General features: G+C 40.3%; 2 protein-coding genes across 4 annotated transcripts in view; one reads left to right on the top strand and one right to left on the bottom strand.

Moving 5' to 3' along the window:
* The window catches only part of Lrrc39 (leucine rich repeat containing 39), a 24,920-nt gene extending 15,031 nt beyond the window's left edge, over positions 1-9,889 (top strand). For both annotated transcript variants that reach the window (XM_041654960.1, XM_041654970.1), the window contains exons 6-9: positions 3,430-3,575; positions 4,288-4,440; positions 5,674-5,810; positions 9,677-9,889. In XM_041654960.1, the coding sequence (XP_041510894.1) occupies positions 3,430-3,575; positions 4,288-4,440; positions 5,674-5,810; positions 9,677-9,693 (453 nt within the window). In that variant the 3' untranslated portion in view covers positions 9,694-9,889. The remainder of the gene's footprint in view (positions 1-3,429; positions 3,576-4,287; positions 4,441-5,673; positions 5,811-9,676) is intronic.
* Trmt13 (tRNA methyltransferase 13 homolog) lies at positions 6,482-26,429 on the bottom strand. Of its 2 annotated transcripts, XM_041654939.1 has the most exons (12): positions 26,113-26,429; positions 23,593-23,639; positions 23,391-23,457; positions 20,087-20,149; positions 19,605-19,674; positions 19,369-19,475; positions 18,480-18,647; positions 15,457-15,529; positions 13,866-13,940; positions 10,779-11,211; positions 9,922-10,113; positions 6,482-7,180 (listed from the first exon to the last, which is right to left on the bottom strand). In XM_041654939.1, exons 1-12 carry the CDS (start codon positions 26,257-26,259, stop codon positions 6,958-6,960), a joined length of 1,665 nt encoding a protein of 554 aa, XP_041510873.1. In that variant the 5' UTR covers positions 26,260-26,429; the 3' UTR covers positions 6,482-6,957. The 2 variants fall into 2 exon arrangements, with proteins under 2 accessions (XP_041510873.1, XP_041510881.1); XM_041654947.1 differs by lacking the exon at positions 9,922-10,113.

Genomic DNA, 26,429 nt, shown 5'->3' with positions numbered 1-26,429 from the left:
TTGGCTTTCATGGTATGCTCACTCCCGAAACAGGCAGGAAGAGTATGCCACGAACTGGAGGGAGTGTGCTTCACGCCGGCATTCTAGGCTTTACCAAGTAAAAAGTAAGCTAGCAGGTTGGAAAGGCCTTTGACTTGGTGTCTTGTGATTGGTTAAACTGAGCTGACAAAGACATCTCTGTTACCTTTCAAATTAATGCTCTTAGAATCAGCAAGAAATGTCTATGCTTTTTCTGCCTTGAAAACAATGACTGCAAGACAAGAGTTAAGAAAAATAATAAAATTCAAAACAAAAGAAAGGTACAACTCCATTTTCTTACTTTATATTTGAGTACATCAGACTTTTATTTCCCAAAACCACTGGGCATCTTACTAATAGTAATCAGCTCCTCCTAGTTTGCTTTTGCAAACATAGCTCATGTGTTTCGTCATGTTAGACTATTTTAATGAAAAAACAAGGAAAGTAAATTGATAGAAACAATTTATCCATGTAGAAAGGCCAGTGTATAAGTTTTCTAAAACCTGTGACTTTGTTTCTGATAGGCTCTGTCACTAACAAGCTATGTGAACTGGGATGTATCATTAGCCATTCTCTTCACCTTAGATTCTCCAGGAGACAGGTACTATCATGTGACAAGACTTTTCCTGGAGATAGACAACACACATGTCTACTCACCCTAGGTAGGAAGGCCACAACAGACTAAAACACAGATAACACCAAAGTTCAACTTGGTGAAGCATTAGTTTTATTGGGGTTACTTACAGGAGCGGAAAGGACTCACAGACAGCTGTATCACCAAAGCATAGGTATGAAACTTTAGACTCACCAAGACATGATAGACAACAGAATTTTTTCCTCTAATTTTGTCAAATCCAAATGGACTAAATATTGTAACTGTAATTCTTTTAACAATGATTTTTGTTGTATATAATTTTATCACTTCACGATTAAAACCTTCCTTTTTAATTAGACAAAAGGAGGAAAATGCTGTGGAATAATCCTTCTGTACACTGTGTGAATATATGTCGCTATGATTGGGTTAATAAAGAAGCTGATTGGACTATCACAAGGCAGGATAAAATTAGGCAGTACAATCAAACTGAGGATACTGGGATAAAGAAGGGCAGAATCAGGGGAAGTGCCAGCCAGTCACGGAAAAAGCAGGATGTGCAGAAAATAAGCTAACAATACATGAGCTACGTAGCAAAAGCATAGATAAGAAATATGGGTTAATTTAAGTGTAAGAGTTAGGTAGTAGTAAGCCTGAGCTTCCAGTCAAACATTTGTAAGTAATAGTAAGTATCTGTGGCAGTTAGAGCTCTTTGAGTTCTCAGCTAGCAAGTTGCAGGCTAGCTAAGGCTACAGAATGCAAACCTGCCTCAGGAAAAAAACACCACAACAATAAAAAGGTACTACTAGTAGTACCCTAGTACTACTGAGGGGTCAGCAACTGAAGATTTCTCTGCCAGACATTAAATTGTACCTACCTCATTAGTATATGTATGTACCTGTTATGTGTGTATGTGTATGTATGTATGCATCGGCCAGATGTTCTCAGGTGTCTTCCCCAACCACAAGCCCCTTGGACCCTTCCATTTCTACTTCCCAGCACTGGGGTTTCAGATTGCTGCATATACAGCTTTCCACTTAAGTGCTGAGAATCCAAACTCAGGTCGGAACGCTTACACAGCAAGCAGCTTTCCCACTAAGCCGTCTCCTCAGAGCCCTCATCCTGCTTTTTGGCACTAGCTACAAAACTCTGTATTTGTGCACTTCATGGTGCAGATGGTACAGAAGGAATTCAAAATACAGAACCCTGGCAGCCAAGTGGATAGGCTGTTTTTGTTTGCTCTGTAGATGCTAATTCTTCTATCTATCTTCAAACTCCCAGTAAGGATAAAGAGGAAGGAACTTTCAGACTTTAGGTCTATAAGAACTTGAGTCCATTGAGTTACATGATCTCTGAGCGATTTTCATAAAACAGAAACAATGGCACTGCCTTTGTGTGGTTGCTATCATAATCATTCACGTATTTAAGTACAACTGTGAGCCAATTAAATAAAAGTGTGGAATGGAAATAACTTAACAGATATTTTAGGTAAAAAAAAATGGCACTCTAAGCATTCCCATGAATACATTTTAAAACTGACGAGAGAATCCAGGCATGGCGGTGTACACCTTTACACCCAGTGCTCTGAAGGCAGAGGCAGGTGGATTTTTGTGAGTTTGAGGCCACACGTTCCTGACCAGCTAGGACTTACACTGATACTCTCCCAACAAACTGAAAGATACACACAAAACCAAAATCTCAGTAAGAGTTTGAAAGAAAGTAAAAAAAAAAAAAAAACAAAAGCCAGTCCAATATAATCCTCAAATATACATAAACATAAAACAATACATTTCCTGAAAAAATATAATGAGTTAGAAATGCAAATACTTCCATATAGTAACACAATATAAAGAAACATGCATAGTCATGACAGCACTAGCTCTGAGAAGTCAGGTGACGGAAGACATCACCACAATAACACAATCTTTTTTCTGAAGCTAAGCCCAGCGCTGTATGGCATAAAATTTGCAGGCACTCACTGCACTTTAGCTCAGAATTGTGGCCGAGTGAGTTAGACGTTTGAGATCGCAAGTGTGAGTGAGCCAGTAAGGTAACCGTTATCTTAAAGAATAAGTTTTCCCATATAACTCTCAGCAGCTGGCTGAAAGTAAACACAAGAAATGCTTCTGGTCTCGTAAGGTGAGCATCCAAACTGCCTAGGCTCCCCCAAAGCCAGTACGTGCAGTAGGATCAAAAACCCACTGCGATTGTTCTTGAGTTCTCAGTAGTCCTCATTGTCCACTATGTTCAGCTAGTCCGGATTTATCCCATGCTTTTTCAGACCTAGGCCAGCTGGCCTTGGTGAGTTCCCGATAGAACATCCCCATTGTCTCAGTGTGTAATTAACACGCAGCTATTATGAGATTTTTATTTACTCAAGGATCTGAGAATTGTCCAGAGTCTTAGAACTGGTCTCCCATGGATACTAAATCAGCTCAATAAAAGGGAGATGTGACAATTTTAACAAAAAAAAAAAGAAAGAAAGAAAAAAAAGAAATGCTTCTGGAGGTGGCGATGCTTTTGACACACAGGTCCTATGAACCCTGGAACATGGTCATCTTGGAAGATAAACTGTCTTTGAATAAAAAATTTCTATTTTATTGGGAGCCCAGGCTTCTGTTTGTTTTTGAGACAGGTCTATGCATTGTGTAGACCATGATGGCCTTGAACTCAGAGATGTCCTCTGCCTTTGGCTCCGGTGCTGGTGCTGGGATTATAAGCATGTGCCACCATGCCCAGCTTCTGTTATCCTTCTGCTTTGATCATTGTGGATTCCTGTGTCTAAACAAAGCTCAAGTGTTACCCACTCTCTTCTTCAGCTCAGCAGACTGCTAAAACTCACCCACCTTGATCTGAGTATGAACCACTTCACTACAATCCCTCTGGCTGTGTTGAACATGCCTGCCCTCGAGTGGCTGGATATGGGAAGCAACAGCCTTCAACAACTCCCTGACAGTCTAGAAAGGTAACTTTATGCTTTATGGGTTACTTTATGCTACCAAAAATTCAAAGCCACCTATGAAAAATAAGAAACAATAAACCGAACAACTAGGAGCCCATGATAATTACAAAAGACCCAACTGGGTCAAAACTTAGTCTTCCAGTGGGTTAGTTTCATTTCTCCCAAATATGCAAAGGATTTGGGAAGGGGAGAACTAACTGCTTTCAAGACATTACCAAGAACATGCCACAGTAACCACACTGCTTGGTGCATGCCAGGCACTTCTGTGTACACTACTAAAGGACAAGGGAGCCGATACAGAGATGTTTGTCACCTATGCCCAGGTCTCAGTGAGTGACATTAATTGGCTTTGAACGTAGGAATCTTGACCTGAGTCTATACCACCTTGCCCAAAATAGGCATATTATCAGTTCCTGATTTTTAAGATTCATCTTAAGTGACATTTACAGCTGTTTATTTAGAGAACTATGAAAAACATGCAGTGTAAATGTTCTCATTTCTGCCGTGGCATGACAGCTGGTCTTTAGTGAGTTCCCTGACAATTAGGTAACAGGAAAGAATGAAATCTGTTAAACAAATAAATGCATTTTGCTAAATGCGAAATAATTAATTTAATGAAGTAAATTAATTAAACAATTGAATGTTAAACATTATAATCTGATGAGGCCAGATTTTTATATTCAAGGATCTAATATACAAAATTCTAATTCTCCAGAATGCAAAGTTTACACACATTGTGGCTGCAGAGGAATGAAATAGCTTGCCTGCCAGAATCGATCAGAAATATGAAAAACTTGGGGACTCTTGTTCTCAGTAACAATAAGCTGCAAGATATTCCAGGCTGCATGGAAGAGATGGCAAATCTGAGGTGAGAGAATTTAACTGCAGCATGGCACACTTACCCTTGGAGGTAAGGCGGAGGAACCCAGATCCTGACTGACACACCTGGGTCGTGAATGATGTGTATGTATATTTAAATTTTCCTTTTGTGTGTAGGTGTTTTGCCTGCACACCACTTGTGTGCCTGGTGCCCATGGAGGTTAGAAGAGGGCATTGGATCTCTTGGAACTGGAGTTACAGAGGGTTGGATTGCCATGTGGGTGCTGGGAATTGAACTGGGGTCCTCTGTAACAGCAGCCAATGCTTGTAACTACTGAGCTATCTCTTCAGCTTGAGAGTGTATATTTTAAACATAATGTTTTAATAGTTTCATACGTGTGATTCATGTAACGGCAATCTAGATTATTCAAAAAATAATTCTTTTTTTTAAAGGTTTATTATATATACACAACATTCTGCCTGCATGTATGCCCACACGCCAGAAGAGGGCGCCAGATCTCATTACAGATGGTTGTGAGCCACCATGTGGTTGCTGGGAATTGAACTCAGGACCTTTGGAAGAGCAGGCAATGCTCTTAACCACTGAGCCATCTCTTCACCCCTCAAAAAATAATTCTTGAAACTAAAATGGTACTGGGGTTTATCAGTTTAAAGAAATGTCTTTTGTTGGTGACAATATGATGAAAATTCTCTTTATACTGCTAACAAATGCTCTACAATACAAAACCCAAAGAACGAAACAGTGATCATCTTCCTTCTGGATAACTACGAGGAGGCACTGGTAATTGTATCAGCCTAGAGAAAGCAGACTTTTTTCTTTTTGATACTTATTAGAAAGCCAAGAAAATTCTCTCCAAAATATAATTTTCTGATGGAACAAGGCAATGGACACCCAAACTCAAAATCTCCACAACAGAAGCTCTTCATTCATAGGCCTATCCAGCAACTTCAGTTTGCATTCCATGGTTACGGTATCCATCCATAAATACAGTCACCAACTATATTCATAGCATTAATCATATGATACTTGCTCTCATCACATTAAACACATGTTATGAGCTAATAGTTGCCTTTGTGAGCTTTGGAGAGAAAAGATACTTTTTCTTCTTGGGTATATTAGGTCCCAGGCAAGATAATCAGTTATTGAGAACAGTGGAAAATAGTAATTCAGCACGCTGTCATTTGATCTTTCTCCTGGGAAATAAATGCACACACACTTCTATGGCACCTATAGAAATACTGTTTTCTGGTGAACTTCTAGGTTTGTCAACTTTCGAGACAACCCGCTCAGACTGGAAGTGACCCTCCCTCCCAGTGACATCACAGAAGGAGAGGAGGAACGGGAGCTGTTTGGACTTCAGTTCATGCATGCATATATACAAGAGTCACGGAGAACAGGTACGGATTTATAGACAACACGGGTTAAATAGCTTTGGAAGAGAATGTGGATACAATTTACTTCTTTCTATTAAGCCTTTTGGGGATTCTCCATTCTATCTTATCTTTCCCATCAAACTGGCCAACACTGAAAGAATGAATGAATGTTGATTCCGGCCATCATTCTGGTATGTAGGAGAGGAGCTGTAAAGATGGTCTTTCAAATGGAGTCAGCTGCACTTGCTGCACACTCAAGTGTAGGAATATGGACTTCTAGTTCTTTCTCTCTCTAAGCACGATTCTCCAGTACCAGAGCTCAAATCAACAGCAAGTGTCCTGTCACTGAACTCCAGCGACACCCTCTGCCTAGATGTTAACTATTTTGTGTATTATTATTTTGCCTGGATGCATGTTGGTACCTGCAGAATCCAGAAGAGGGTATCACATCCCTGGAACTAGTGTTAAGATCATTGCCATGTGGGTGCTGGGAATTTAACTGGGTCCTGTGGAAAAGCAACCAGTGCTGTTAACCTCTGAGCCATCTCTTCAGCGCCCCAAATCTGATTCTTAAAGAATCATTACCTTTGTTGATCAACTGGCAGGCATGCCAGGCTGAGTATAAACAGACCTTCCTCTATATTGCTTTTCTATAATCTACAAGTAATAATTAAAAAATAATTTGATTTGGGAGTGAAAAATACGGACTTTATTCAATAGTTAGAATATAAAGTATAATATACAGGTTACAACCACTTCATCTCATAATTTAGAATTAAACATTTCTATAATCAAGGAAAACGTTTTAAAATTAAAACAAAATCAGAATAAGGCAAAGGCACTGTCTTAATAAAAACAGTGAAATAATAGCATAGAAACAGAAACTTTGGCCTTGTAATTATTAAAAGTATAATTTCATCTATAATCCATAGATGAAAAGGGAAATTTTAACTCACTCCCTGCACCAAACAGCTACTTTGAAAAGGAGCACAAGCAGAGGGAACAGTCACAGTTTTTCCCTTGGGAACCCCCTCCCCGACGCCCAGAGGCTGCTTAGCAAGGGTCACTTCAGGGGTCACTGGTGCTGCTGTAGGTCACGGAAGCAACAGTGTGAACAAGCTGGGGAAGGGCTGGCAACAGTTCAAAGCAGTTTGTGGCTCTGCATGAAGTATTAGGCAAGCAGGAGACAGAATGGATAATTAATTATGGAAACCAGTGTTCGGGACGGATGGAGTGCTCCACTGGGGAATGAAGGAGGTGCTGAATATGGTTTGATATGCAGAATGAGGAGGGAGGACTGAGGATGAGCTGCAGTGTTAGCAGTGAGTCTGACGTGGGACATGTACAATGCACTGTGGACGTGCAGTTCAAGGCAGCCAGCTAAGCCGAACAGTCTGCAAGGCAAGAAATAATGATTTATCATGTGCTAGCTCACATTCTTATGTGAGACAAGAAAAAAAAGACATTAGAAAAACTGTAATCTTGACTTAAGGTTAGCACCCAAAGAAGAAACTTATTTCCCCGTAATGTACTCAGAACCATTATCAGAACATAATTGAAATGAATGGCTCACAGGAAAAAATAGAATTATGAGGTATGCCGTACGTCTTCTGAAACAGAACCGAGATTATACCCACTGTAGATTTTTTTTTTTTTTTTTTTTTTTGGTTTTTCGAGACAGGGTTTCTCTGTGGCTTTGGAGCCTGTCCTGGAACTAGCTCTGTAGACCAGGCTGGTTAGATTTTTTTTTTATTTATGGACATAATTTTTTAAAAAAAGACATTTATTTTATGTATATGAGTGCTCTATCTGCAATCATGACTTTATGCCAGAAGAGGGCATCAGATCCCAATATAGATGACAGTGACCCACCATGTAGTTGCTGGGAATTGAACTCAGGATCTCTGGAAGAGCAGTCAGTTCTCTTAACCTTTGAGCCATCTCTCCATTTCTGGATATAAACTTTAATGATACAAAACAATTTTTCGATACAAATGACATTTATGACATAAGGATTTAATTCTTAAACAATGAATTATCTTCATTTATGTTCTCTTGACTGGAGAATCTGAGTTATTAACTTAAAAATATCAATGAACTTAATCTCTGGAATATATGCAAATGTTCCCTCTTTGAGTTATAGATGTAATTTAAAGTTCCTAGTCAGAAGGCTTTGAAATACAGAAAAATCTCTTGGGTTATTTATGAATATAAAATGTCATCATAAAGCTTAACTTTAGAAGAAACCAATAGCAAATTCAAGAGAAGTACAATTTGAGACATACTCAAGAAACCGTTTGGCTTTGGAGATAAAGGATGGATCCACAGAATATTGCCATCTTGTAAAACTCTGGCAATCCTTGCATTTAACCCAGTGGTATCACACTGGAATTTTGACCTACAGAACAGTTAAGATATTAAAGTAGTATTTCAACCCCCCCAAAGAAGAATCAATGTACATTAACAATATTTGACATAAAATTGTTATATTTTAAAAATATAAAAAATAGAAAAAGCAACAATTTAAATAAAAATAACAAACACCTATTATATTAAAATAGACTCATGTAATATTATTATACCTAGCTAGTATTTACTCTGTGCTTGGAACCATTCCAATTGGTTTCCCTGGCTATCTCATGTGATATACACAACCCTGTGAGGTAGGCTCCATTACTGTTATCAACATTCCTATTTTAAGAGGAGAAAATTGAGGCACAGAGATTAAGTAACTTGAAAGCTGAGAGGTGGTAGGGTTGGAATTTAAACCTAGGCATTCTGACGACACATGAGATTAAAGTAAAACAGAAAGGCCAGGAGTTAAAATGTGTTTGGTTTCCTGCTTAGTCACAGGCCTACCAAATACAAATAGCTATCTCAGTGTCATTCTGAATCTGTCTTTGCACATCTACCAACAACTCAAATGTTTTCAAACGAATGCAGAAACAAACCCAGGGTAAGATGTGGAAGAGAAACAGTCTTATGACATGTCTGGTTTAATATCTGCTTGTATGTAAAAACTACTTATCAGTTACATAAAGCCTAAATGTGAGGTTTTGGTTTCATAATCTAATTTGTATTTTAATTCAATTACTTTTCCTGCTGGCATGGGCACATGCTTTAATCCCAGCATTTAGGAGGAAGACGCAGGGGGATGTCTGAGTTCTAGGCTGGCCAAGGAGTACCAAATGATACCGTCTCAGTAGAGAAAACAAAAACAATTTTCCCCAACAGGAGAGAAGCTGTTTTTTAAAAAAAAATAGTTAATTTATACACAAGAGGCTGAAAAAAGATACAGGATACTGATTAACTTTAGAAGTTACATGCAACTTTCAAATTGGATTTGTGATTTATGTTTACAAACAACAGTCTTTAGAAGTCTGAACTAGGTAAGGTATTTTCCCCTTGAAATCATCACCGTCAGGCTGGAGTCACGGACAGACTCTGAGAGTACAAATACAGGCACGGGTCTGGCACTTTGATGGTGACGTCATCTGCCAATTTCCACATTTCTAAATTTGTCTGCATCTGAGAAAAGTGCAATTATTCTTTCTATACCCATACTGAAAAAAATCCCCATACTCAAGATTGATCTTTGTTAAACTGGCATCGCTTAATACAACTGAAGCTCAAAAAATAAAACATCAAATACACCTAAAAATGAATACAGAGTTTATACTGTAAATTTTTTTTTTTTTTTTTGGTTTTTCGAGACAGGGTTTCTCTGTAGCTTTGGAGCCTGTCCTGGAACTAGCTCTTGTAGCCTAGGCTGGCCTCGAACTCACAAAGATCTGCCTGCCTCTGCCTCCCGAATGCTGGGATTAAAGGCGTGTGCCACCACCGCCTGGCTTATACTGTAATTATGTGTTCATGTATTGTATGTGTTTCAGATGACCAAGTGAAGTGACTCAGAGGCCAGTCCCTCTATACATTCTGATGGATAAAGTGAGTCAAAGAGCTCTGCTGAGAAGGAATACATGGAGAACTTGGTGAATTCTCTGTTTGGACTTTGGAAGTAAAAACAAACAAAATACCCTGTTATTTATATTTTTGTGAATAGAAAAATATAAATTAAAAAGGATTAAATTTTTTTGTTTGCAGAAGACAAGTGGTGTTTACGTTTCTTTTCCATTACCGAGCTGCTTCCTGTGGTGACAGATGAGCTGGTACGGCAGTTAATAACACATTTTCCAGAGACACTGATGGGTCTGTATAGTACTTTAAGGCAGGGCTGAAGCCTTTCTGCTGTAAATACTCGAGTCGGCCTTGGTCAATCAGCAATTTGCAAAGATGTCCTATGTTCTCCTTCTCTTCAGCAGTCAGAACTCTACAGTGAATAAACACATGGGGAGTTAAGCTTTGTAAGCGTTCCTAAGAAGCTCGGCACTGCCAGTCACTACAAAGCTGCTAACTAGCCAGCAGGTCATGAGGTGCTGTCTCTTGCTTCCCAGTCTTGTTTTGATTATTACAATTAAAATGTGTTTTAGCCTGCTCCAAAATTAGATTGTAAACTGTATTTTCTTAACTAAACTGCTGATAGCATTCATCTGAAAAAAGAATCCTTCTTATTCAGTTTTATTTTCTGTACTTGATCTTGGCCAAAAGACCAAGAAGCAACTATTCAATTTCATTTTTTTTGGTTTTTCTTGCCCAAGGTCTGTCACAGTCTAGAAATACTGAAATGAAAATTCCCCAAACTAACCATTGGTATTGCCATTCTGACCCGACTCCCTCCTACCTGGGGAATGAACTTGGCCTAGCACATGATCATGTCGAGAACATCCACACTGTGTGTTACTCACTAACTAGTCAATGGCGCAGCCATCTCGATTATTAGACTGACAGTTGGACTGCCACGCTAACTCGCACAGTCGGTTCTGTTTTCTCTAAGGTTCTAGACATCTGTGAGAGGTCCTGAGATGTACCCACAGGGGCCATCAGGGGACTACAGTATTTCCCCTCCATGTGGTGCACTGTAAACGTCGTCCTTACCCGGGCACACTATCAGTGCTGCCATCTGCGGGTCTGTCTCCTCTCTCATCATGCTCTTCGCTGTCATAATTCTGGTCATCTTTTCTCTCTGCAGTAGTGTCTGAGGCTTCCAAAGACGTCCTTCTCATTCCACATGTAGCCCAACTACTCATTCTCTGGAAATAGTAGAAGTCCTCTGCCCCGAGGCCTAGTGCCTTGAAATACTCTCTGCCCACATAATGTCTCCAGTCACAGCGGTGGTGACAACAAAGTGCGATGACAATGCCAGCCACTGGGGTCCGTGTCTCTGGGGTATCTTCTTCACTTACTTCCTTGGACAAAGCATTACTTTCTTCTTCTGTTTTATCATTCTTGACGCGTTTGGCTAAAGGTTCTTCAGTCCTTTCTTCAAAATTGGCAGCATAGGTTTCCACCAAACATCGCAATGCAAGGTCTGCAAACACAACGACATGGCCCCAAACCACGTCATCTTTAAAAATATTCTTCAGATTTCTTAAGCAGTGTGGTTAAAAACAAAACAAACAACACAAACTAGCAAAAATCTATTTAGCTATATACTGTAATGATTCTAGCATATATTATACATTTTTCTCAAATTGGCCATCCTATCTTAATTTCCTAAGATTTATTTTCCATAAAGACTACTTCCCAATAAAATTGAAGGAAGTTTAAGCCCTATGATTTAAAAAACTTTTGTTCAACTATTTGCATTGTCTTTCATTTCTCCCATCCCAACTAAAGTTATACACTTAAGAAACTCCAAAGGAAGAAACAAAGGAGCTTAGAGACTGACCCAGGTTCAAGAAGCTAGTTTTTTTGGTTTTGTATCTGTTTGTTTTGAGATCGGTTCTGCATAGCTGATGTTGGCCTCAAACTTCTGATTATCTGCTTCCATCTCTTGGTGTTTTGGTTACAGGTGTGTGCCAGCACACCTGGCTAAGATATTAGTCTTGAAATGTAAGCTTGTCACAATAAATAATGATGCGTTAAAAAGTTAAGAAAAGGGGCAGGTGGTGGTGCACGCCTTTAATCCCAGCACTCGGGAGGCAGAGGCAGGTGGATCTCTGTGAGTTCGAGGCCAGCCTAGTCTACAAAAGCTAGTTCCAGAACAGGCTCCAAAGATACAGAGAAACCTTGTCTCAAAACAAGACAAAAAAAAAAAAAGTTGAGAAAAGGAAGTTTCAGTATGAAAAGCAGGCAAATAGTTTTATTGTACACAGGCATTTGTTCAGCAAATATTTGCTAAATGCCTTGTATATACAAAACACTGAGGATGCAGGAAATAAAACTGCCATAGTAGGGGCTGGAGAGATGGCTCAATGGTTGGAAGCACTTGCTGCTCTTGCAGAGCACCCAGGTTTGGTTCCCAGCACACACAGGATGGTTTACAACTGTCTATAACTCCAGTTCCTGGGGATCTGGCACTTTCTGGCCTTTGTGGGCACTGGGCATGCATACAGACAAAATATCCATACATATACAATAAAAATAAATTAATTAAAAAACCCAAATTAAACCTCCCTAAATTGCCATACTGATAGCTGGCAATATGGGAAAGAACACAAATGTATGCTGTGAAACTTATATTTTATCTGATTAGATTGTCATATCATACTCTATTAATTAAAAACAAATGATATTCTAAAATTTGTTACCCTATGATATAAAAGGGATATAATTTATGTGATCTTTACAATAAATTTTAATCATGCCAACCAACATTATGGGATAACCATAATGATAATAATAATAAATAACCAACATTATTTGGATAAAGTGATAGCTAATTTGGTAATTCACTATCTGTCTGTGTTTCTCTGTCTTTTCCTCTCTCATATGTGAGAACGGGTCTCATTATGTTGCCCAGATTGAGGATGAACTCAAGTGATCATTTAGCTCAGTGATCCTCCTGCCTCAGCTTCCTGAGTATCTGGGAGTAGAGGCATGTTACTTCATCCAGGTCCATCAACTTATTTTCTAACAAAATATATTTGCTATTTTATTTACATTTGACTTAAACATAATTTAAAGAATTATAATCAGAAAATTATTAAAAGAATTAAGTTATTTCAGAAACAAAGAGAACATTGGCAATCACAAACTCTTTCATAGTGACCTTAAAAACCTTCTTCTTAGAAGGAAAAAAGAGGCAGTAAGCTGGTGGTCAAGATCATTTCAAATATTCAGAGTCTCTCTCATATAGCAAGAATTGTATTAGCAAATGCAATGAGCTTGAAAAGAATCCCAGCACAGCAGTGTGATTGGATATATAAACAGATACTTAGAAAACAAGGAACAGCTATGCAGAGCATATTTTGATAACACTAAGGAGGCTCCAAAAACGTGGAGAAAGTTGAGCTCACAGATGAGCAGTTTTTTCAAACAGGTAACAGTGGAATTCTAGGAATGGTTGGAGCAACATGGCCTTTGAGAAAATAGCCATGGTTCATGTTGATCAACATGGCCTTTGAGAAAATAGCCATGGTTCATGTTGGTCAACATGGCCTTTGAGAAAATAGCCATGGTTCATGTTGGTCAACATGGCCTTTGAGAAAATAGCCATGGTTCATGTTGGTCAACAGTGAACTCCGACACATACTGACTGTATGTCACAGAAGGGTCTAAATATTAATACTTCAAGAAGGGAAGGACAAGGACACTGTGTGTCACAGAAGGGTCTAAATATTAATACTTCAAGAAGGGGAGGACAAGAACACTGTGTGTCACAGAAGGGTCTAAATATTAATACTTCAAGAAGGGGAACACAAAACAATGGAAGGAATGGCCCTGGTGAGGGGAAGCACTAAGAGAAGGACGCTGAACCTCACTGAGGGAAGGCGCCTGCAGCAGAGCGAAAGGGGAGAGGGGGTGGAAAAGGGGAAGCAGCCTCTGTAGGGTCAGGTTTCTGAGAGGCAGGGGCTAGATGAAAGGAACCAAAGGTGTATGCTTCCCTCCTGTACCAGGATGAAATGGCTTTAGAAAGCTGTTACATGGGTTAAATGAGAGCCTAAGCGGCCCCCCGAGATGGCAGGGCCATCTAGGTTCCAGCTCAGTGTTAGTTTAGAGGGTACTGTGTGTCTGGCTTACCTGTTGCGACCCCACACAGATGCTTCCCAATCCCTACCACAGGCAGTCTTCCTTCTCTTAGCACAGGGATCCTGTCTGAGACAAAAACAGTAAGAATTAGGTTAGTTTGCTTATGATAGAAATATTAAAGTGTCTTTCCAAAAGAAAGGTTTTTAGTCTTTGAACTTTGGAGATGAAAGATGTGGGGGAAAAAATTCTCACAGAATCCAATATACAACCTAAGAATGTGTCTGTGTTTAGTATATGACATAGAAAAATATTCGGATAAACAAACAAACGACTTTCTTCTTTCTCGTATGTATTACTGGTTGGCCTGAAATTCATTATGTAGTTGGGGTGATGCTCCTGCCTCAGCCTCCCACGTGATGGAATTACCTGAGTAAACACATAACATTCCTGGCTTCAGTTAAGCAGAAGAAAATACGATTTCTATACAAATGCTTGGCTGCTTCTCAAAACCAGAATAAAATTAGTGGATGGAAAAATATTTGTAAATGTTGCATTATTTTCTTTTAAAATATGAAACAGGCAGGTGTGGTGGTGCATACCGTTAATCCTACCACTCAGGAGACAGAGGAAGGCATATCTCTGTGAGTTTGAGGCCAGACTAGTCTACAGTGATTTCCAGGACAGTCAGGACTACATAGGAAGACCCTGTCTCAAAACACCAAAAAGAAAAAAAAAAGAAAAATGTTAGAAGATGTAAAAAGAAAAGGCACTAAAGAGAACAACCATGAGGCATATGTGTGTGTATGCAATTATATATATGTGTGAGTGTGTATGCATGTGATTGCATTTGTGTTCATGTGTAGGTGTGCATATGTGTGTGTATGGATTATTAATTCCATAGCAATAAGTTACTTTCATTATGACAGAATTCTGAGGACCTATGATTTATATACTAGCTACACAAAGAACTATCTCTTTTCCTCTAATGATTTTGACAGTCCTGTTAACTATGGTCTGAAGGCTAGTTTGAATACTCCAAGTTAGTTTTTTTTTTTTTTTCCAAGTTAGTTTTTTTAAGACAAGGTTTTAATACGCAGCCCTAGCTGGCCTGGAACTCACAGAGATCCGCCTGCCTCTGCATCTTGAGTGCTGGGATTAAAAGTGTGCGCCATCATAACTGCATTACTCAAAATTAATTTTAAAAGTACAAGGAAGCAATATATAAAAACATATCAAAAGTTTTGAACTTCCTGCATTATCAACTACACTTACGGCTGATATAACAAAATAATTTTCTTTTTCAAGATAGGGTTTCTCTGTGTAACAGCCCCTGGCTGTCCAGAAACTCACTTTGTAGACCACGCTGGCCTTGAACTGAAAGAGATCCGCTTGCCTCTGCCTCCTGAATGCTGGGATTAAAGGTGTATATTGCTGCCACCACCACCACCCAGCAACAAAATAATTTGTAGGTTTCAATCCTCACTCCATTTATGTTTATTAAGTTACATATACTTGTATTACCAAAGCACTAGTATTACTTTGTTCTTCCTGAAGCTCAGGTCTGTGAGAACAGAATTCTAACAGCCCCCAAAGTCTGGAATGTCTGACTTGCAGTAGAGCAGTGAAGAGTTACGTGACTCACTTAGACACAAGTGTTGAATATCAATTTGAAGTCTTTCAAACGCTGAGTTCTTTCTTCTGTGTTTACCGTCTACCTGCATAAACAGGACATTACTGAATCAGCATTCAATGTTTAAAAAAAAAGGCTTTATGAAAATATCTATTTGTTTTCAAATTTCAGTTACAGAGAATGAACAACTTCAAGGTTTAGATTTTGGATGAAAGCTCAAAAATAACAACATCCCTTTTAAAAGGCTAGAAATTCTACTGGTTACTACTATTATATACATATATGTTGAAGGAGGCCACTTGCTGGTTCCTGCCTGCTCAGCCCCAAAATAATCACACAGGAACTATATTATTTAAATCACTGCTTGGCCCATTAGCTCTAGCTTCTTTTTTTTTTTTTTTTTTTTTTGATTTTTCGAGACAGCTTTTGGTTCCTGTCCTGGAACTAGCTCTTGTAGACCAGGCTGGCCTCGAACTCACGAGATCTGCCTGCCTCTGCCTCCCGAGTGCTGGGATTAAAGGTGTGCGCCACCACCGCCCGGCTTAGCTCTAGCTTCTTATTGGCTAACTGTTACATCTTAATTTAACCCATTTCTAGTATCTGTGTATTGCCACATGGCTGTGGCTTACCGGGTAATGTTGGGCAATATTACGGCATCTGTCTCCAGTGGGGCTCCATGGCTTCTCTCTAACTTCACCTTCTCTCTCCCAGCATTCAGTTTAGTTTTCCTCACCTCGCTAAGTTCTGCCCTTCTAACAGGCCAAGACAGTGTTCTTTATTAATTAACCAATCGTATTCACAGCATACAGACGGGAATCCCACATCCCACGTCTGTCTGTCTCTCCAGACAGGGTTTTTCTATGATTGCCCTGGCTCTTCTGGAACTCACTCTGTAGAACAGGCTGGCTTTGAACTCATGGAGATTCTCCTGTCTTTGCATCCCAAGTGCTGGGGTTAAAGGTGTGTGCCTGGCCACATTATTTCTCTTACCCCATAACTATTACCAACCCATTCGCAAAGAAATCAGGGTTCACAGAGGTTAAGTGGCTATGGTTACTTATCAGCGTTTCCGTCTTTATCATCCCTGGTTCTACTGTGGCTCACTCTTCTTACTTTCTTTAAATACAGCATTTTAAGCATTACACCCACGTGCTTATGCACACTGGTCCAGATCTAAGAATCATCAGCTACATTTACCCCCTCCCCCACCCCGCTTTTTTTTCTCTTTTCAACAGTGCTAGAGATTGAAGGCAGACCATATCCATGCCATGGCAGCAACTGACCACTGAGCTCCAGCCTCAGCCCCCTTTTAAAGTTTTTTGTTTTCAGCCAGGTGGTGGTGGTGGCACGGCACGCCTTTAATGCCAGCACTCAGGAGGCTGAGTACAGGTGGATCTCTGAATTCGAGGCCAGCCTGGTCTACAGAGCTAGTTCCAGGACAATCAGGGCTACATAAAGAAACCCTGTCTTGGAAAAATAAAAATAACAAAAAGTTTTTTTTTTAATGGCATTCAAACCCAGCACCTTATGAATGCTAAGCAAAATATGTCCCACTAAATCACAGGCACAAGCCTTCAGAAACATGCAGACAGAAAACTAAACCCACACAGAACTGAACTCGTGTTTTTCCTCCTCAAGAATACCTGTGCCCAGTTAAGCCAGAAACTATCCCAGATTACTGCTCGCTTAAAAACAATGAATAATAAATAAGCAAGTCTTATGACTTCCACCGTAGTAACATTTATCATTCTTTCTTTCTTATAAAGTCCACAGAATGGCCTTTACTCTCCAGTACATTTCTTACTTGTATTATTGAATAAAAGTTTTCATATTTTTAATCTTCCTATTTTTAGTTTAAAATTCTGAAATAGTCTTACAGTTTCCTAGGATAGCATCTAAAACACGTTTTTACGTGTGTGTGTGCATGTGCCATCTGTGTGTGGTGCCCAAGGAGGCCAGAAGACGGTGTTAGGTCTCCTAGAGCTGGAATTACAGGAAGCTGTGAGCCGCCTGATACTGGGGCTGAGAACCAAACTCAGATCTTCTGGAAATGCAGTGCACACTCTGAACCACTGAGCCATGTCTCTAGCTCCACAGAAAGTTAAAAAATCATCCTTAGAAACTTCGTGACAACTGGCGAAGACTGAGACCAGTTCCCTGCCTTCATGTTCCTGTGGCATGAGTACTGCTCATCGCTATAACACACTTAGAGAGCTAAAACGCTGCATGGAAGCCGCTTAGAAGCAAGAACCAAATCTTCACCGTATCTCTAACACAGAACAGGACAAAACCAAGAGCGTACAACAGGAGGCCTTTCTAGACCAGCTCTCTTTCCTAGTTCATACAGCCACAGTCTACCTAAAGCCTTGGATTTCCATCACACAGAAATGCTTCCTTTGTTACCCCAGGCATGTGGTAACACTGTTCTTATTTCCCAGAGTGCTTCTCACACCCTATCAGCAAATACTAATTCATTTTTCAAGATGATCACAGGCACCACCTTTTCTGCATGGTTCTCCACTGCCTCCCTCTAACCAAGACTATCCCGTTTTCCTTTGATAGCACATACGGGGCAGAACTTCCTGTCTTTAACACTTTCCTTACGTATTCATCTAGCTCTCCTTTCTAAGCACACCTAAAGAGCGCAGCTGCCTTATCAATATCTGTCTGCATAGACAGTATGCCTATCACGGTGTCCAAGAATATGCTTAAGAAGAATTTAGTGAAGGAAGTCTGCAAGCACTGGCAAAGGTAAGGTTAGGACGTGGCTTAACTCCTAGCTGAAACCTGGTTCTGTTCATAGATTTTCCTGTCTCTGCAAACAATTTTAAGAACACAGATCATGAGCTATTAATATTTAAATTTAAAAAGTTACCTTCAGTTTAACCAGTACAATTAGAACCAATAATGGCAAAAATTATAATCAAATATATAAAAAAGGAAATTCATTTTAAGAGACAGGCTCCTATCATTTTTTTTTTCCTACAGGGAAAGAATATGTTTGGTTATTAAGCTCCTACAATGGCTTTACTTACCTTGAATCTTGTGGTCACTTTTTCTACCAGGATGAAGTGAACGTTTTCAGCATCTTTTAAGGCAATATCGACCCAGTGAGATAATTTCCCCTTTCCTGCTCCAAACTCAACAAAGCATCTTCTTGGACCAAGTAACTTTAATTTTTCAATGTTACCTAAAATAGAAGCCTGCAAACTCCATAGGATTATTTTATAAACTAGAGTAAAGGAATTCGATTCAAATTCAAAATCAGCAAAATAATCTCTACCCAAGACAGAATGTTTTCACTGATAACTTCTGAAAGGCTAAGACATTTTTCCTTTTTTCTTTAAAATAATATCTGTACTCAGATATTTCATGCTGAAATTTTTACTTTATGTTCACATATAATTTTGAATAAAGGCATTTTGTCCACTTAAAAAAACTAGTTACTGTCTTTTTTTTGGTTTTTCGTAGCTTTGGAGCCTGTCCTGGAACTCCTTTTGTAGACCAGGCTGGCCTCGAACTCACAGAGATCCGCCTGCCTCTGCCTCCCGAGTGCTGGGATTAAAGGCATGCGTCACCACCGAAATAGGTATCTTTAATACTTTTTTTCAAGCCCTGGCTGTCCTGGAAGTCACTCTGTAGACCAGGCAGGCCTTGAACTCAGATGTGCCTGTCTCTGTCTCTGGTGTGCTGGGATTAAAGGCACGTACTCCCAAGTCTAGCTAGAATGTTAGCTTTTAAAAATTACTTTTATTTATAAACATGAGGACAGTCTATAAGAATTGATTGTCACCATTAGGTTTAGAGGACTGAACTCCAGGCTTAGCAGCAAGTGCCTGCATCTGGTGAGCCATCTCATCACACAGATGAGACGTTAGCATTAAACATATAAACAAAGGCTAAGTTATTGTGGTTGAAACATACCTGCTGTTTCAGGTGCTTGACAGCACAATCACCATTTTTAGGGTCATTAAGGGCATCATATAATGCTGGATGGGACATAATGTGATCTTTAAGTGGAGAATTCAAGCCTGTTCAAAGAAAAAACGTTATAGCCTAAGCAGCCAGACATGGACTCTGAATAACGAACAGGAGGTATCAATTCATACACCACCTAGTGCTTCTCAAATACTTGAACTTGCAACTTTAGGCAGGCTTACCTTCACTTGCTTTCCTCAGTTTCTTAATTAAGTTTTTCAACTGCTCTTCAGATAGAGAAGAAAATGGAACCTATATACAAAAATAAAACTAAATAAATGTAGTCAAAACAAGCCTTAAAGTACCACAACAAAAATGAGTAGAAGCTTAACACTGGGCAGACCCATGGCAATTTAAGGTCTTCTCCTTAAAGACTCTGTTCCCAGGCAGCCATGGGAACTGCCCAACGGTGAAGGCACCACTCAGTCTGTGCTGAGGTACTTTAATGGCCCTCAATCCCTCAGGGTCAGGACTGGGCTCAGTGAGCTCACAACAGAACCACACTGCAGTGTGCTATGGGACATAAGCTGGTCTGGGAACTAACAATCACTAACAAAAGTAGTTTATAGGAAAATACACCTTCACGTCAAAACAACAGATGTTTCCAAACAAAAGCGGGGAACGGTCAATGCACAAGGAGTTAAGTATTAAATAATATACTTACTAACTGCTCAGGAATTTCCATTTCATGCTTTGATCCTGCATTTATATCTTGAATAAAGAAATCCTTGACAAAACAAAATCATAACATATTAATACAAAGCTCACAATAAAGAAGCTGAAAAACTGCTTCTTCCCTTCACCCTCCCCCACCATCACCTTTTTCTCACATTAACTCAATCACCAAATATTATCGCACTCAGTTTTCCCGAACACATGCCCCACCCATGTGCCTACTGAAACTTGACCCATAGGAGAGGAAGGTACTTGAAGTAAAGCCTTCTCACAGAACTTAAAGGCTGCTCGTGGCAGAAGCACCAGCTCTTCTCCTGGGTCTAGCAGAGGTTTGACAGGCACTGAACCAGGAGAATGGCTCTGCCTGTGCTACCTTAGACTTGGGCAAGACCCCTGCTGAACTGACATGTTAATCACCTCAGGCCTTTCCATTTGAAAACTAGTAATATAAGGCTCATCTCCTTTTATTCACCTCTAAGAATGAAGATACTAAGATAAAGAAAGACACACTATAAAACCCAGGAACAGGGAGTCTCGGAAGCAGGTTACTCTAAGGTAGCAAAGGAGGCTGTCTCAAAAGGAAGCATTATCTTTCCTCGGCTGGAGCCAGAACAGCACCACCAACAGTAGCGCCTACTTCAAGGAATAAGATGTTCCCTGAGCCATAGGACCTCACTGAACCAGCCCCGGGTAAAGGTCAGTCAGCCTCGTTCATGGTGCTGTTGCTTTTCTCCTGTGTAGTCACCAATACCAGCACAAAACATGAGACCATACTGAAAAATTTTTTTTAAATATTTATTTATTTATTATGTATACAATATTCTGTCTGTGTGTATGCCTGCAGGCCAGAAGAGAGCACCAGACCCCTCACAGATGGTTGTGAGCCACCATGTGGTTGCTGGGAACTGAACTCAGGACCTTTGAAAGAGCAGGCAATGTTCTTAACCTCTGAGCCATCTCTCCAGCCTCCCTGAAAAATGTTTTCTAACTTCATCACAACCTGATTGGCCTCTGAGGGGGTGGATGGCCGAGTCTGGTCCATTGGTCCCCCAGAGTTAGGCCTGTGGGATCAGACTAACTTCTCTCTTTACTAAAGGAGCTAAGTCCTAAAGGGGTGGACAGGAGGTCACTGCTTCTCTTCTATGTTACCTTGCTGTTCAAATACCATGTCTGCCCTTCAGTAGGGGATCTCACACTGAAGCTCAATTGGTGGCCAAGGCTGGCCTAAAATTTATTATGTTGTCCAAGTTGGCTCTGGACTCATGGCAATCCTCTCGCTTAAGCCTCCCAGGTGCCAAGATTACAGATATGAGATGTCACAGGCAGCTAAACTACTTTCCACTTACAGCAGTGCTTCTCAACTGGGAGACATCTGACAATGTGGAAGGATATCTGTAGCAAAATGACAGAACAGAGGGCTGGGTGCAGTGGCGGCGCAAGCCTTTGAGACAGCGCTCAGGAGACAAGACGCTGGGGCAGGTCTCTGTGAGTTTGAGGCCAGCCTGGTCTATATAGTAAGCTCCAGGTCTACATAGTGAAACTCTGCTTTTTTTTCTCCTCTTAAAAACAAAAACAAACAAACAAAAACAAAACAAAACTGAGAAGTGCTCCTGGGAGTCACTTTTGCCGGGTCTTTGATTTCCTACAAGTCTCACTGTGCCCCAGACTAGCCTTTCAAGGACAGCTGCGTATCAACCACCCTCATTAGGTGGAAATAGCATCTTCCTAGATCCCGCAGCAGGCTTACTTACTGTACAGTATAATAAAGAAAAATGTCTTCCTATGGAGCACAGGTGAGGTAGGGTTGCTCACTGCCCCAATTTAGGGAAAAAAGTCTTTCCTGAAGACGGGGCTGCTCAGCTTCAGGGAAAGTCACTGCATATGCAGTATTCCCAACAGAGTTCCAGAGTTAAGTCTATAGGCTTTGAGAGACAAGGATAATTGACCTGAGAAAGATGCCCTTACTGCTTCCATGAGGTGAATAATACAAATTCCCAGACGTGGTGTAGTCTAGTGGGAGAGCCCCTGACGGCAGGCATTGATGACAGGCATTTCAGCCTTTTTCTGTCTCTGACCCAGGAGTCTCCTAATTTCCTGCTGGCATCCATAAACCTGCGACAAGCTAACGTGTGACAACATAGTGTGTGCTCTCTGCTATTTACTCCCAATTAAATAAACACACTTTGCCTGACAACTAACTTCTTTACCTGTAGATATTTAGAGATACATATCCATACACATCAATTATATTGATCAGGTTGATAGCTGATGGTCAAACCATTACTATATGTGTTCAACATTTTACTTTATATCATTAAAAATTTTCTATTCTTATTTTAATGTCTTTGACATTTAAAATCAATTTTATATTATATATTTGAGGTTTACAACATGCTGCTGGGCAGTGGTGGCGCATGCCTTTTATCCCAGAACTTGAGAGACAGAGCTCAGCCTGGTCTTCAGAGCAAGTTTTAGTACAGCCAGGGATGCTACACAGAGAAATCCTGTCTCAAAAAACCAAAGCTAAAACATGAACAACAAGCCCAACATTGGAGTACAAATTGTAAAACGCTCCATTTCATTAAGTAAATATACTTACCTACCATTCTGTATAGTTATCTACCGTCACCCTATCGTATTTTGTTACCAAACAGAAATTGGATTTTCAGCCTTTGTTTGGGTGAACACTGTGAAAGACTCATCTGGACTGGTGCTAGCTCAGGCCCACTATTTCTATACTGAGTCTGAATCTCAAAGATGCCCAGCAGTTAAGTCTTTACAACCTTAATTCTAAAGACTCCAAATCTCTTGTTGCTGCCCCATCACCCCTATCAAGCTGGGGGCGGTGGCATACACCTATCACCATACACTTGGAGGGAAGGCATGAGAAATGTTTGAGATGAACTCAAGTCCAGCCTGAGCAGCACAGCACCATCCCTGACCTCAAAAGCAAAGAAGCAACCAAAAATAAAACGTGTCAAAATTCTGGGCTGGTCAGGGTGGCACAAACCAATAATCTCAGTAATTGCAAAGCTAAAGGAGAAGAGCCTCAGGTCAGCCTGGGCTACTCAGTGAAGCCTGCCTCTAATCTAACCAATCAGAATCCCAAACAAAACACAAGAACAAGGAAAAAGAAAAGAGGAAGCAGGGGAAGAAGGAGGGAAGAAAAGTACAGTTATCAAGTGAGAAGTTAAATAGTTGGCCACTTAAAGGTTGCCAAATTCAACCTGCTCCTTATAACACTAAGTAGTACTGGATATAAACACCACATACCACACATTTCAAACACTTACAGGCTTTGGCTTCTCTCTTGAGTTACATTTTTTTAAATGTTTTGCTAGTTGGTCTTCATATACTGTGCTAAATTTAAAGAGAAAATTTGAGAGAGAAAATCTTAAATGAGTCTTTTGAAGTTACTGTTTCTAGTACATCACACACACACACACACACACAACCCAAACGACAACAAAACGTTTATCTGATCTAAATACTTACTGTTTTGGATCTAAAGGACACAAGATTCTTTTCCGAGCATTCTCTTCCTAATAAATTAAAATGGATACATTTACTTATATATACAGTTTATTACATTCAGCTGTTAGATATACCCACAGTGTATCTCTATTACCAAAACAAGGTAAGGAAACTTTAAAAATTCATAATGAAAAATAAGCAAGATCAGGTCATGTTCGTAACAATAAAAAAAACTGTTAGTGGCTTCTGTAAAAAAAAAAATACTGTTTTGGCCTATGTATATAATTTTGCATCACAGATGATACCTGCTAAAAATTGGTGCAGTCATTATATGCACCACTAAGAAAAGATGTTAACCATTTATTTCAGATTAACTAACAAAATACTGTAAAATATTTATCATGTATAAAATGATCTTTTGAAATACATATATACTGAGTATAAATGGCTAAATTGTGCTAACATACATAATACTTGAATACTTAATTAATTTTGGAAAATGTTGCCCATTAAAATTATGTTGTTGATTTTAAAATGCATATTTAAGTCTAGGTTGTTAAAATATGGGGAAAAGCTAGGCACGGAGGAACATATTTTGAGTCTCAGTACTCTAGCGCTGAGGCAGGCAGATCTCGAGTCAAAGGCCAGTCAGTGTTACATACTGAGACCCTGTCTCAATAAATATAGAAATAAAATATGTGAGGAAAAACGAGGCGTGACACAATTTAGAACGGGCCATATTCACCAGCGTTGCAACTTTTCAGTATGCTAGTCACAATATTCTGAGCTATACACATTTAACTGTAGGCACCGGGAGAAACTAAAGGAAAACAGCGAGCACTGGCAGCTGTACTCCACAGGTGCTATGAACGTGTGTGGAGCACTATGGTACAATTGTTAAAGCTGTACTCCACAGGTGCTATGAACGTGTGTGGAGCACTATGGTACAATTGTTAAAGCTGTACTCCACAGGTGCTATGAACGTGTGTGGAGCACTATGGTACAATTGTTAAAGCTGTACTCCACAGGTGCTATGAACGTGTGTGGAGCACTATGGTACAATTGTTAAAGCTGTACTCCACAGGTGCTATGAACGTGTGTGGAGCACTATGGTACAATTGTTAAAGCTCTACTCCACAGGTGCTATGAACGTGTGTGGAGCACTATGGTACAATTGTTAAAGCTGTACTCCACAGGTGCTATGAACGTGTGTGGAGCACTATGGTACAATTGTTAAAGCTAGAGACGAGCAGGACTGCTTAGGTGTGAGTCTCAGTTCTATTAGCTGCTACACCTATGGCCCTACAGAGGCTCATGCAAAAGATGAGAATAACAGCATGATTTACTTCCTAAGGTTTATGAAAGTTGAATTTTTAAAAGCAAGATAATAACACTGCTTAGTATAATGCTAAGCCACGCAGAAAAAACTGACCACATATTTACTCTTATTTTTTCTCAATTTTATTTCAATTAATTTCAGTATGTTAATGAATTTGTGTACATTAAATTTTAGGGAAAGTTAAAATTATTCAGTATTTTTAAGATAACATTATTTCTTCCTTATGTACAGATTTTAAAACTTAATTTCCAGTTTGGTTCTTTGGTGAAGACCAGTTACTTGGGAGGCTCAGGCAGGAGAATCTCTGAGAGAAAGAGTTCAAGACCATCATGGGAAATATAGCAAGATCCCTGCCTCAAGAACAAACAGGAAAATTAACTTTCAAAGTAAGTAGGACTGTGTTCTAACTTGCAAAGCCTAATCAGAGAACACACACACACACACACACAAAAGCATTTTAAAAATTTACTATTTGAGTGTATATCATGTGCTATTGTTATTGAGGTGTTTTCTTTTCTGGTGAAAAGGGGGATGAGACTGTCCTGTGATGTGTAGGTTAGCAACGTCCTTGGTTCTCTAGGCACTAGAAGCTACTAATGCTCTGCACTTACAATGGAAATGTCTTACATTACCACCAAGTGTCTGCTGCCTCCCCCAAAACCAAACAAAAACCCTAAAAAACAGTGCAATTTGCTTTCAACGGCTTTTTTTCAATTAAAATTGTTATGTGCGTTAATATTTTTTTCCTTTTCCATCCCAGAACAATATCACAAGTTCATAAGGTGTTTCCTGGTGAAGTCTAAGTAAGAAAATTTCCAAGTTTCTTCCTGATGCATTCACACGTGGTTATCGTTCATAAAACAATAATTAAAGCCCCGATGGTAAGACCTAGTGACTTCAAACACTACTCTGTAAAAAGAATCACTTCCCTTGAGCACAAGAGAAGCACGGGAGGCTGGCTCCACAGATCTGAAAGAGCATCTCAAGGGGCGCGTTACTCAGGACATGAAAACAAGGCTCCTCGGGGGGGGGGGGGGGGGGGGGGGGCTCATCACGGCTCCGCGCGGATGTCAGAGCTGCATTTACAGCCGGAAAAGCGGGAGAGTCCGTGGGACAGAGGCAGGAACCGGTCAGAGGGGGCGAGGCCGGGCTCCTGCACCCACAGACCCGGAAACTCTCGGGAGGGTGGGGCGGTACCTGACCTCCGCGGCGCCAGCGTGTTCACCACAGAACCTTCTCCCCGAGGCCGCCACCATCCTGCAGAAGCGCTTCTTCTTCTCCACGAAGTAGCTGCATCTGCCCTCCGCTGGTAAAGCGGTCGCGTGCGAGGGCGGCGCGGGGGCCTCCATAAGCCACGATCCTTTCGGCTGTCGGGCGCCCCGCACCCGGCCCCAAGCCGCCGCCAGCCTATGGTCCCCTGCCCTTAACAAACATGGCCGCCTGGGGGCGGTGTGGGTGCGTGCGTCCCACCTCGCGGGTTAATAACCGGATATACGCAACCACCGCGGCGCGTTCGCGC

This window comes from Microtus oregoni, unplaced genomic scaffold, assembly GCF_018167655.1.
Source record: "Microtus oregoni isolate MIOR12 unplaced genomic scaffold, Mior012 000000F_ref0000247, whole genome shotgun sequence".
NCBI classification, from domain to species: domain Eukaryota; kingdom Metazoa; phylum Chordata; class Mammalia; order Rodentia; family Cricetidae; genus Microtus; species Microtus oregoni.
This window is presented reverse-complemented; position numbering and strand designations above follow the sequence as displayed.

What these genes read in the sequence shown, in the direction of transcription:
- Trmt13 (XM_041654939.1), bottom strand. Translation starts at nt 26,259, where the DNA reads ATGGAGGCCCCCGCGCCGCCCTCGCACGCGACCGCTTTACCAGCGGAG. An exon ending in TGGAAATTCCTGAGCAGTTA is followed by an intron (nt 19,675 to 20,086) that starts GTAAGTATATTA and finishes TTTTGTATATAG; the next exon opens with GTTCCATTTTCTTCTCTATC. An exon ending in TATTCAACACTTGTGTCTAA is followed by an intron (nt 13,941 to 15,456) that starts GTGAGTCACGTA and finishes TTTTTGTCTCAG; the next exon opens with ACAGGATCCCTGTGCTAAGA.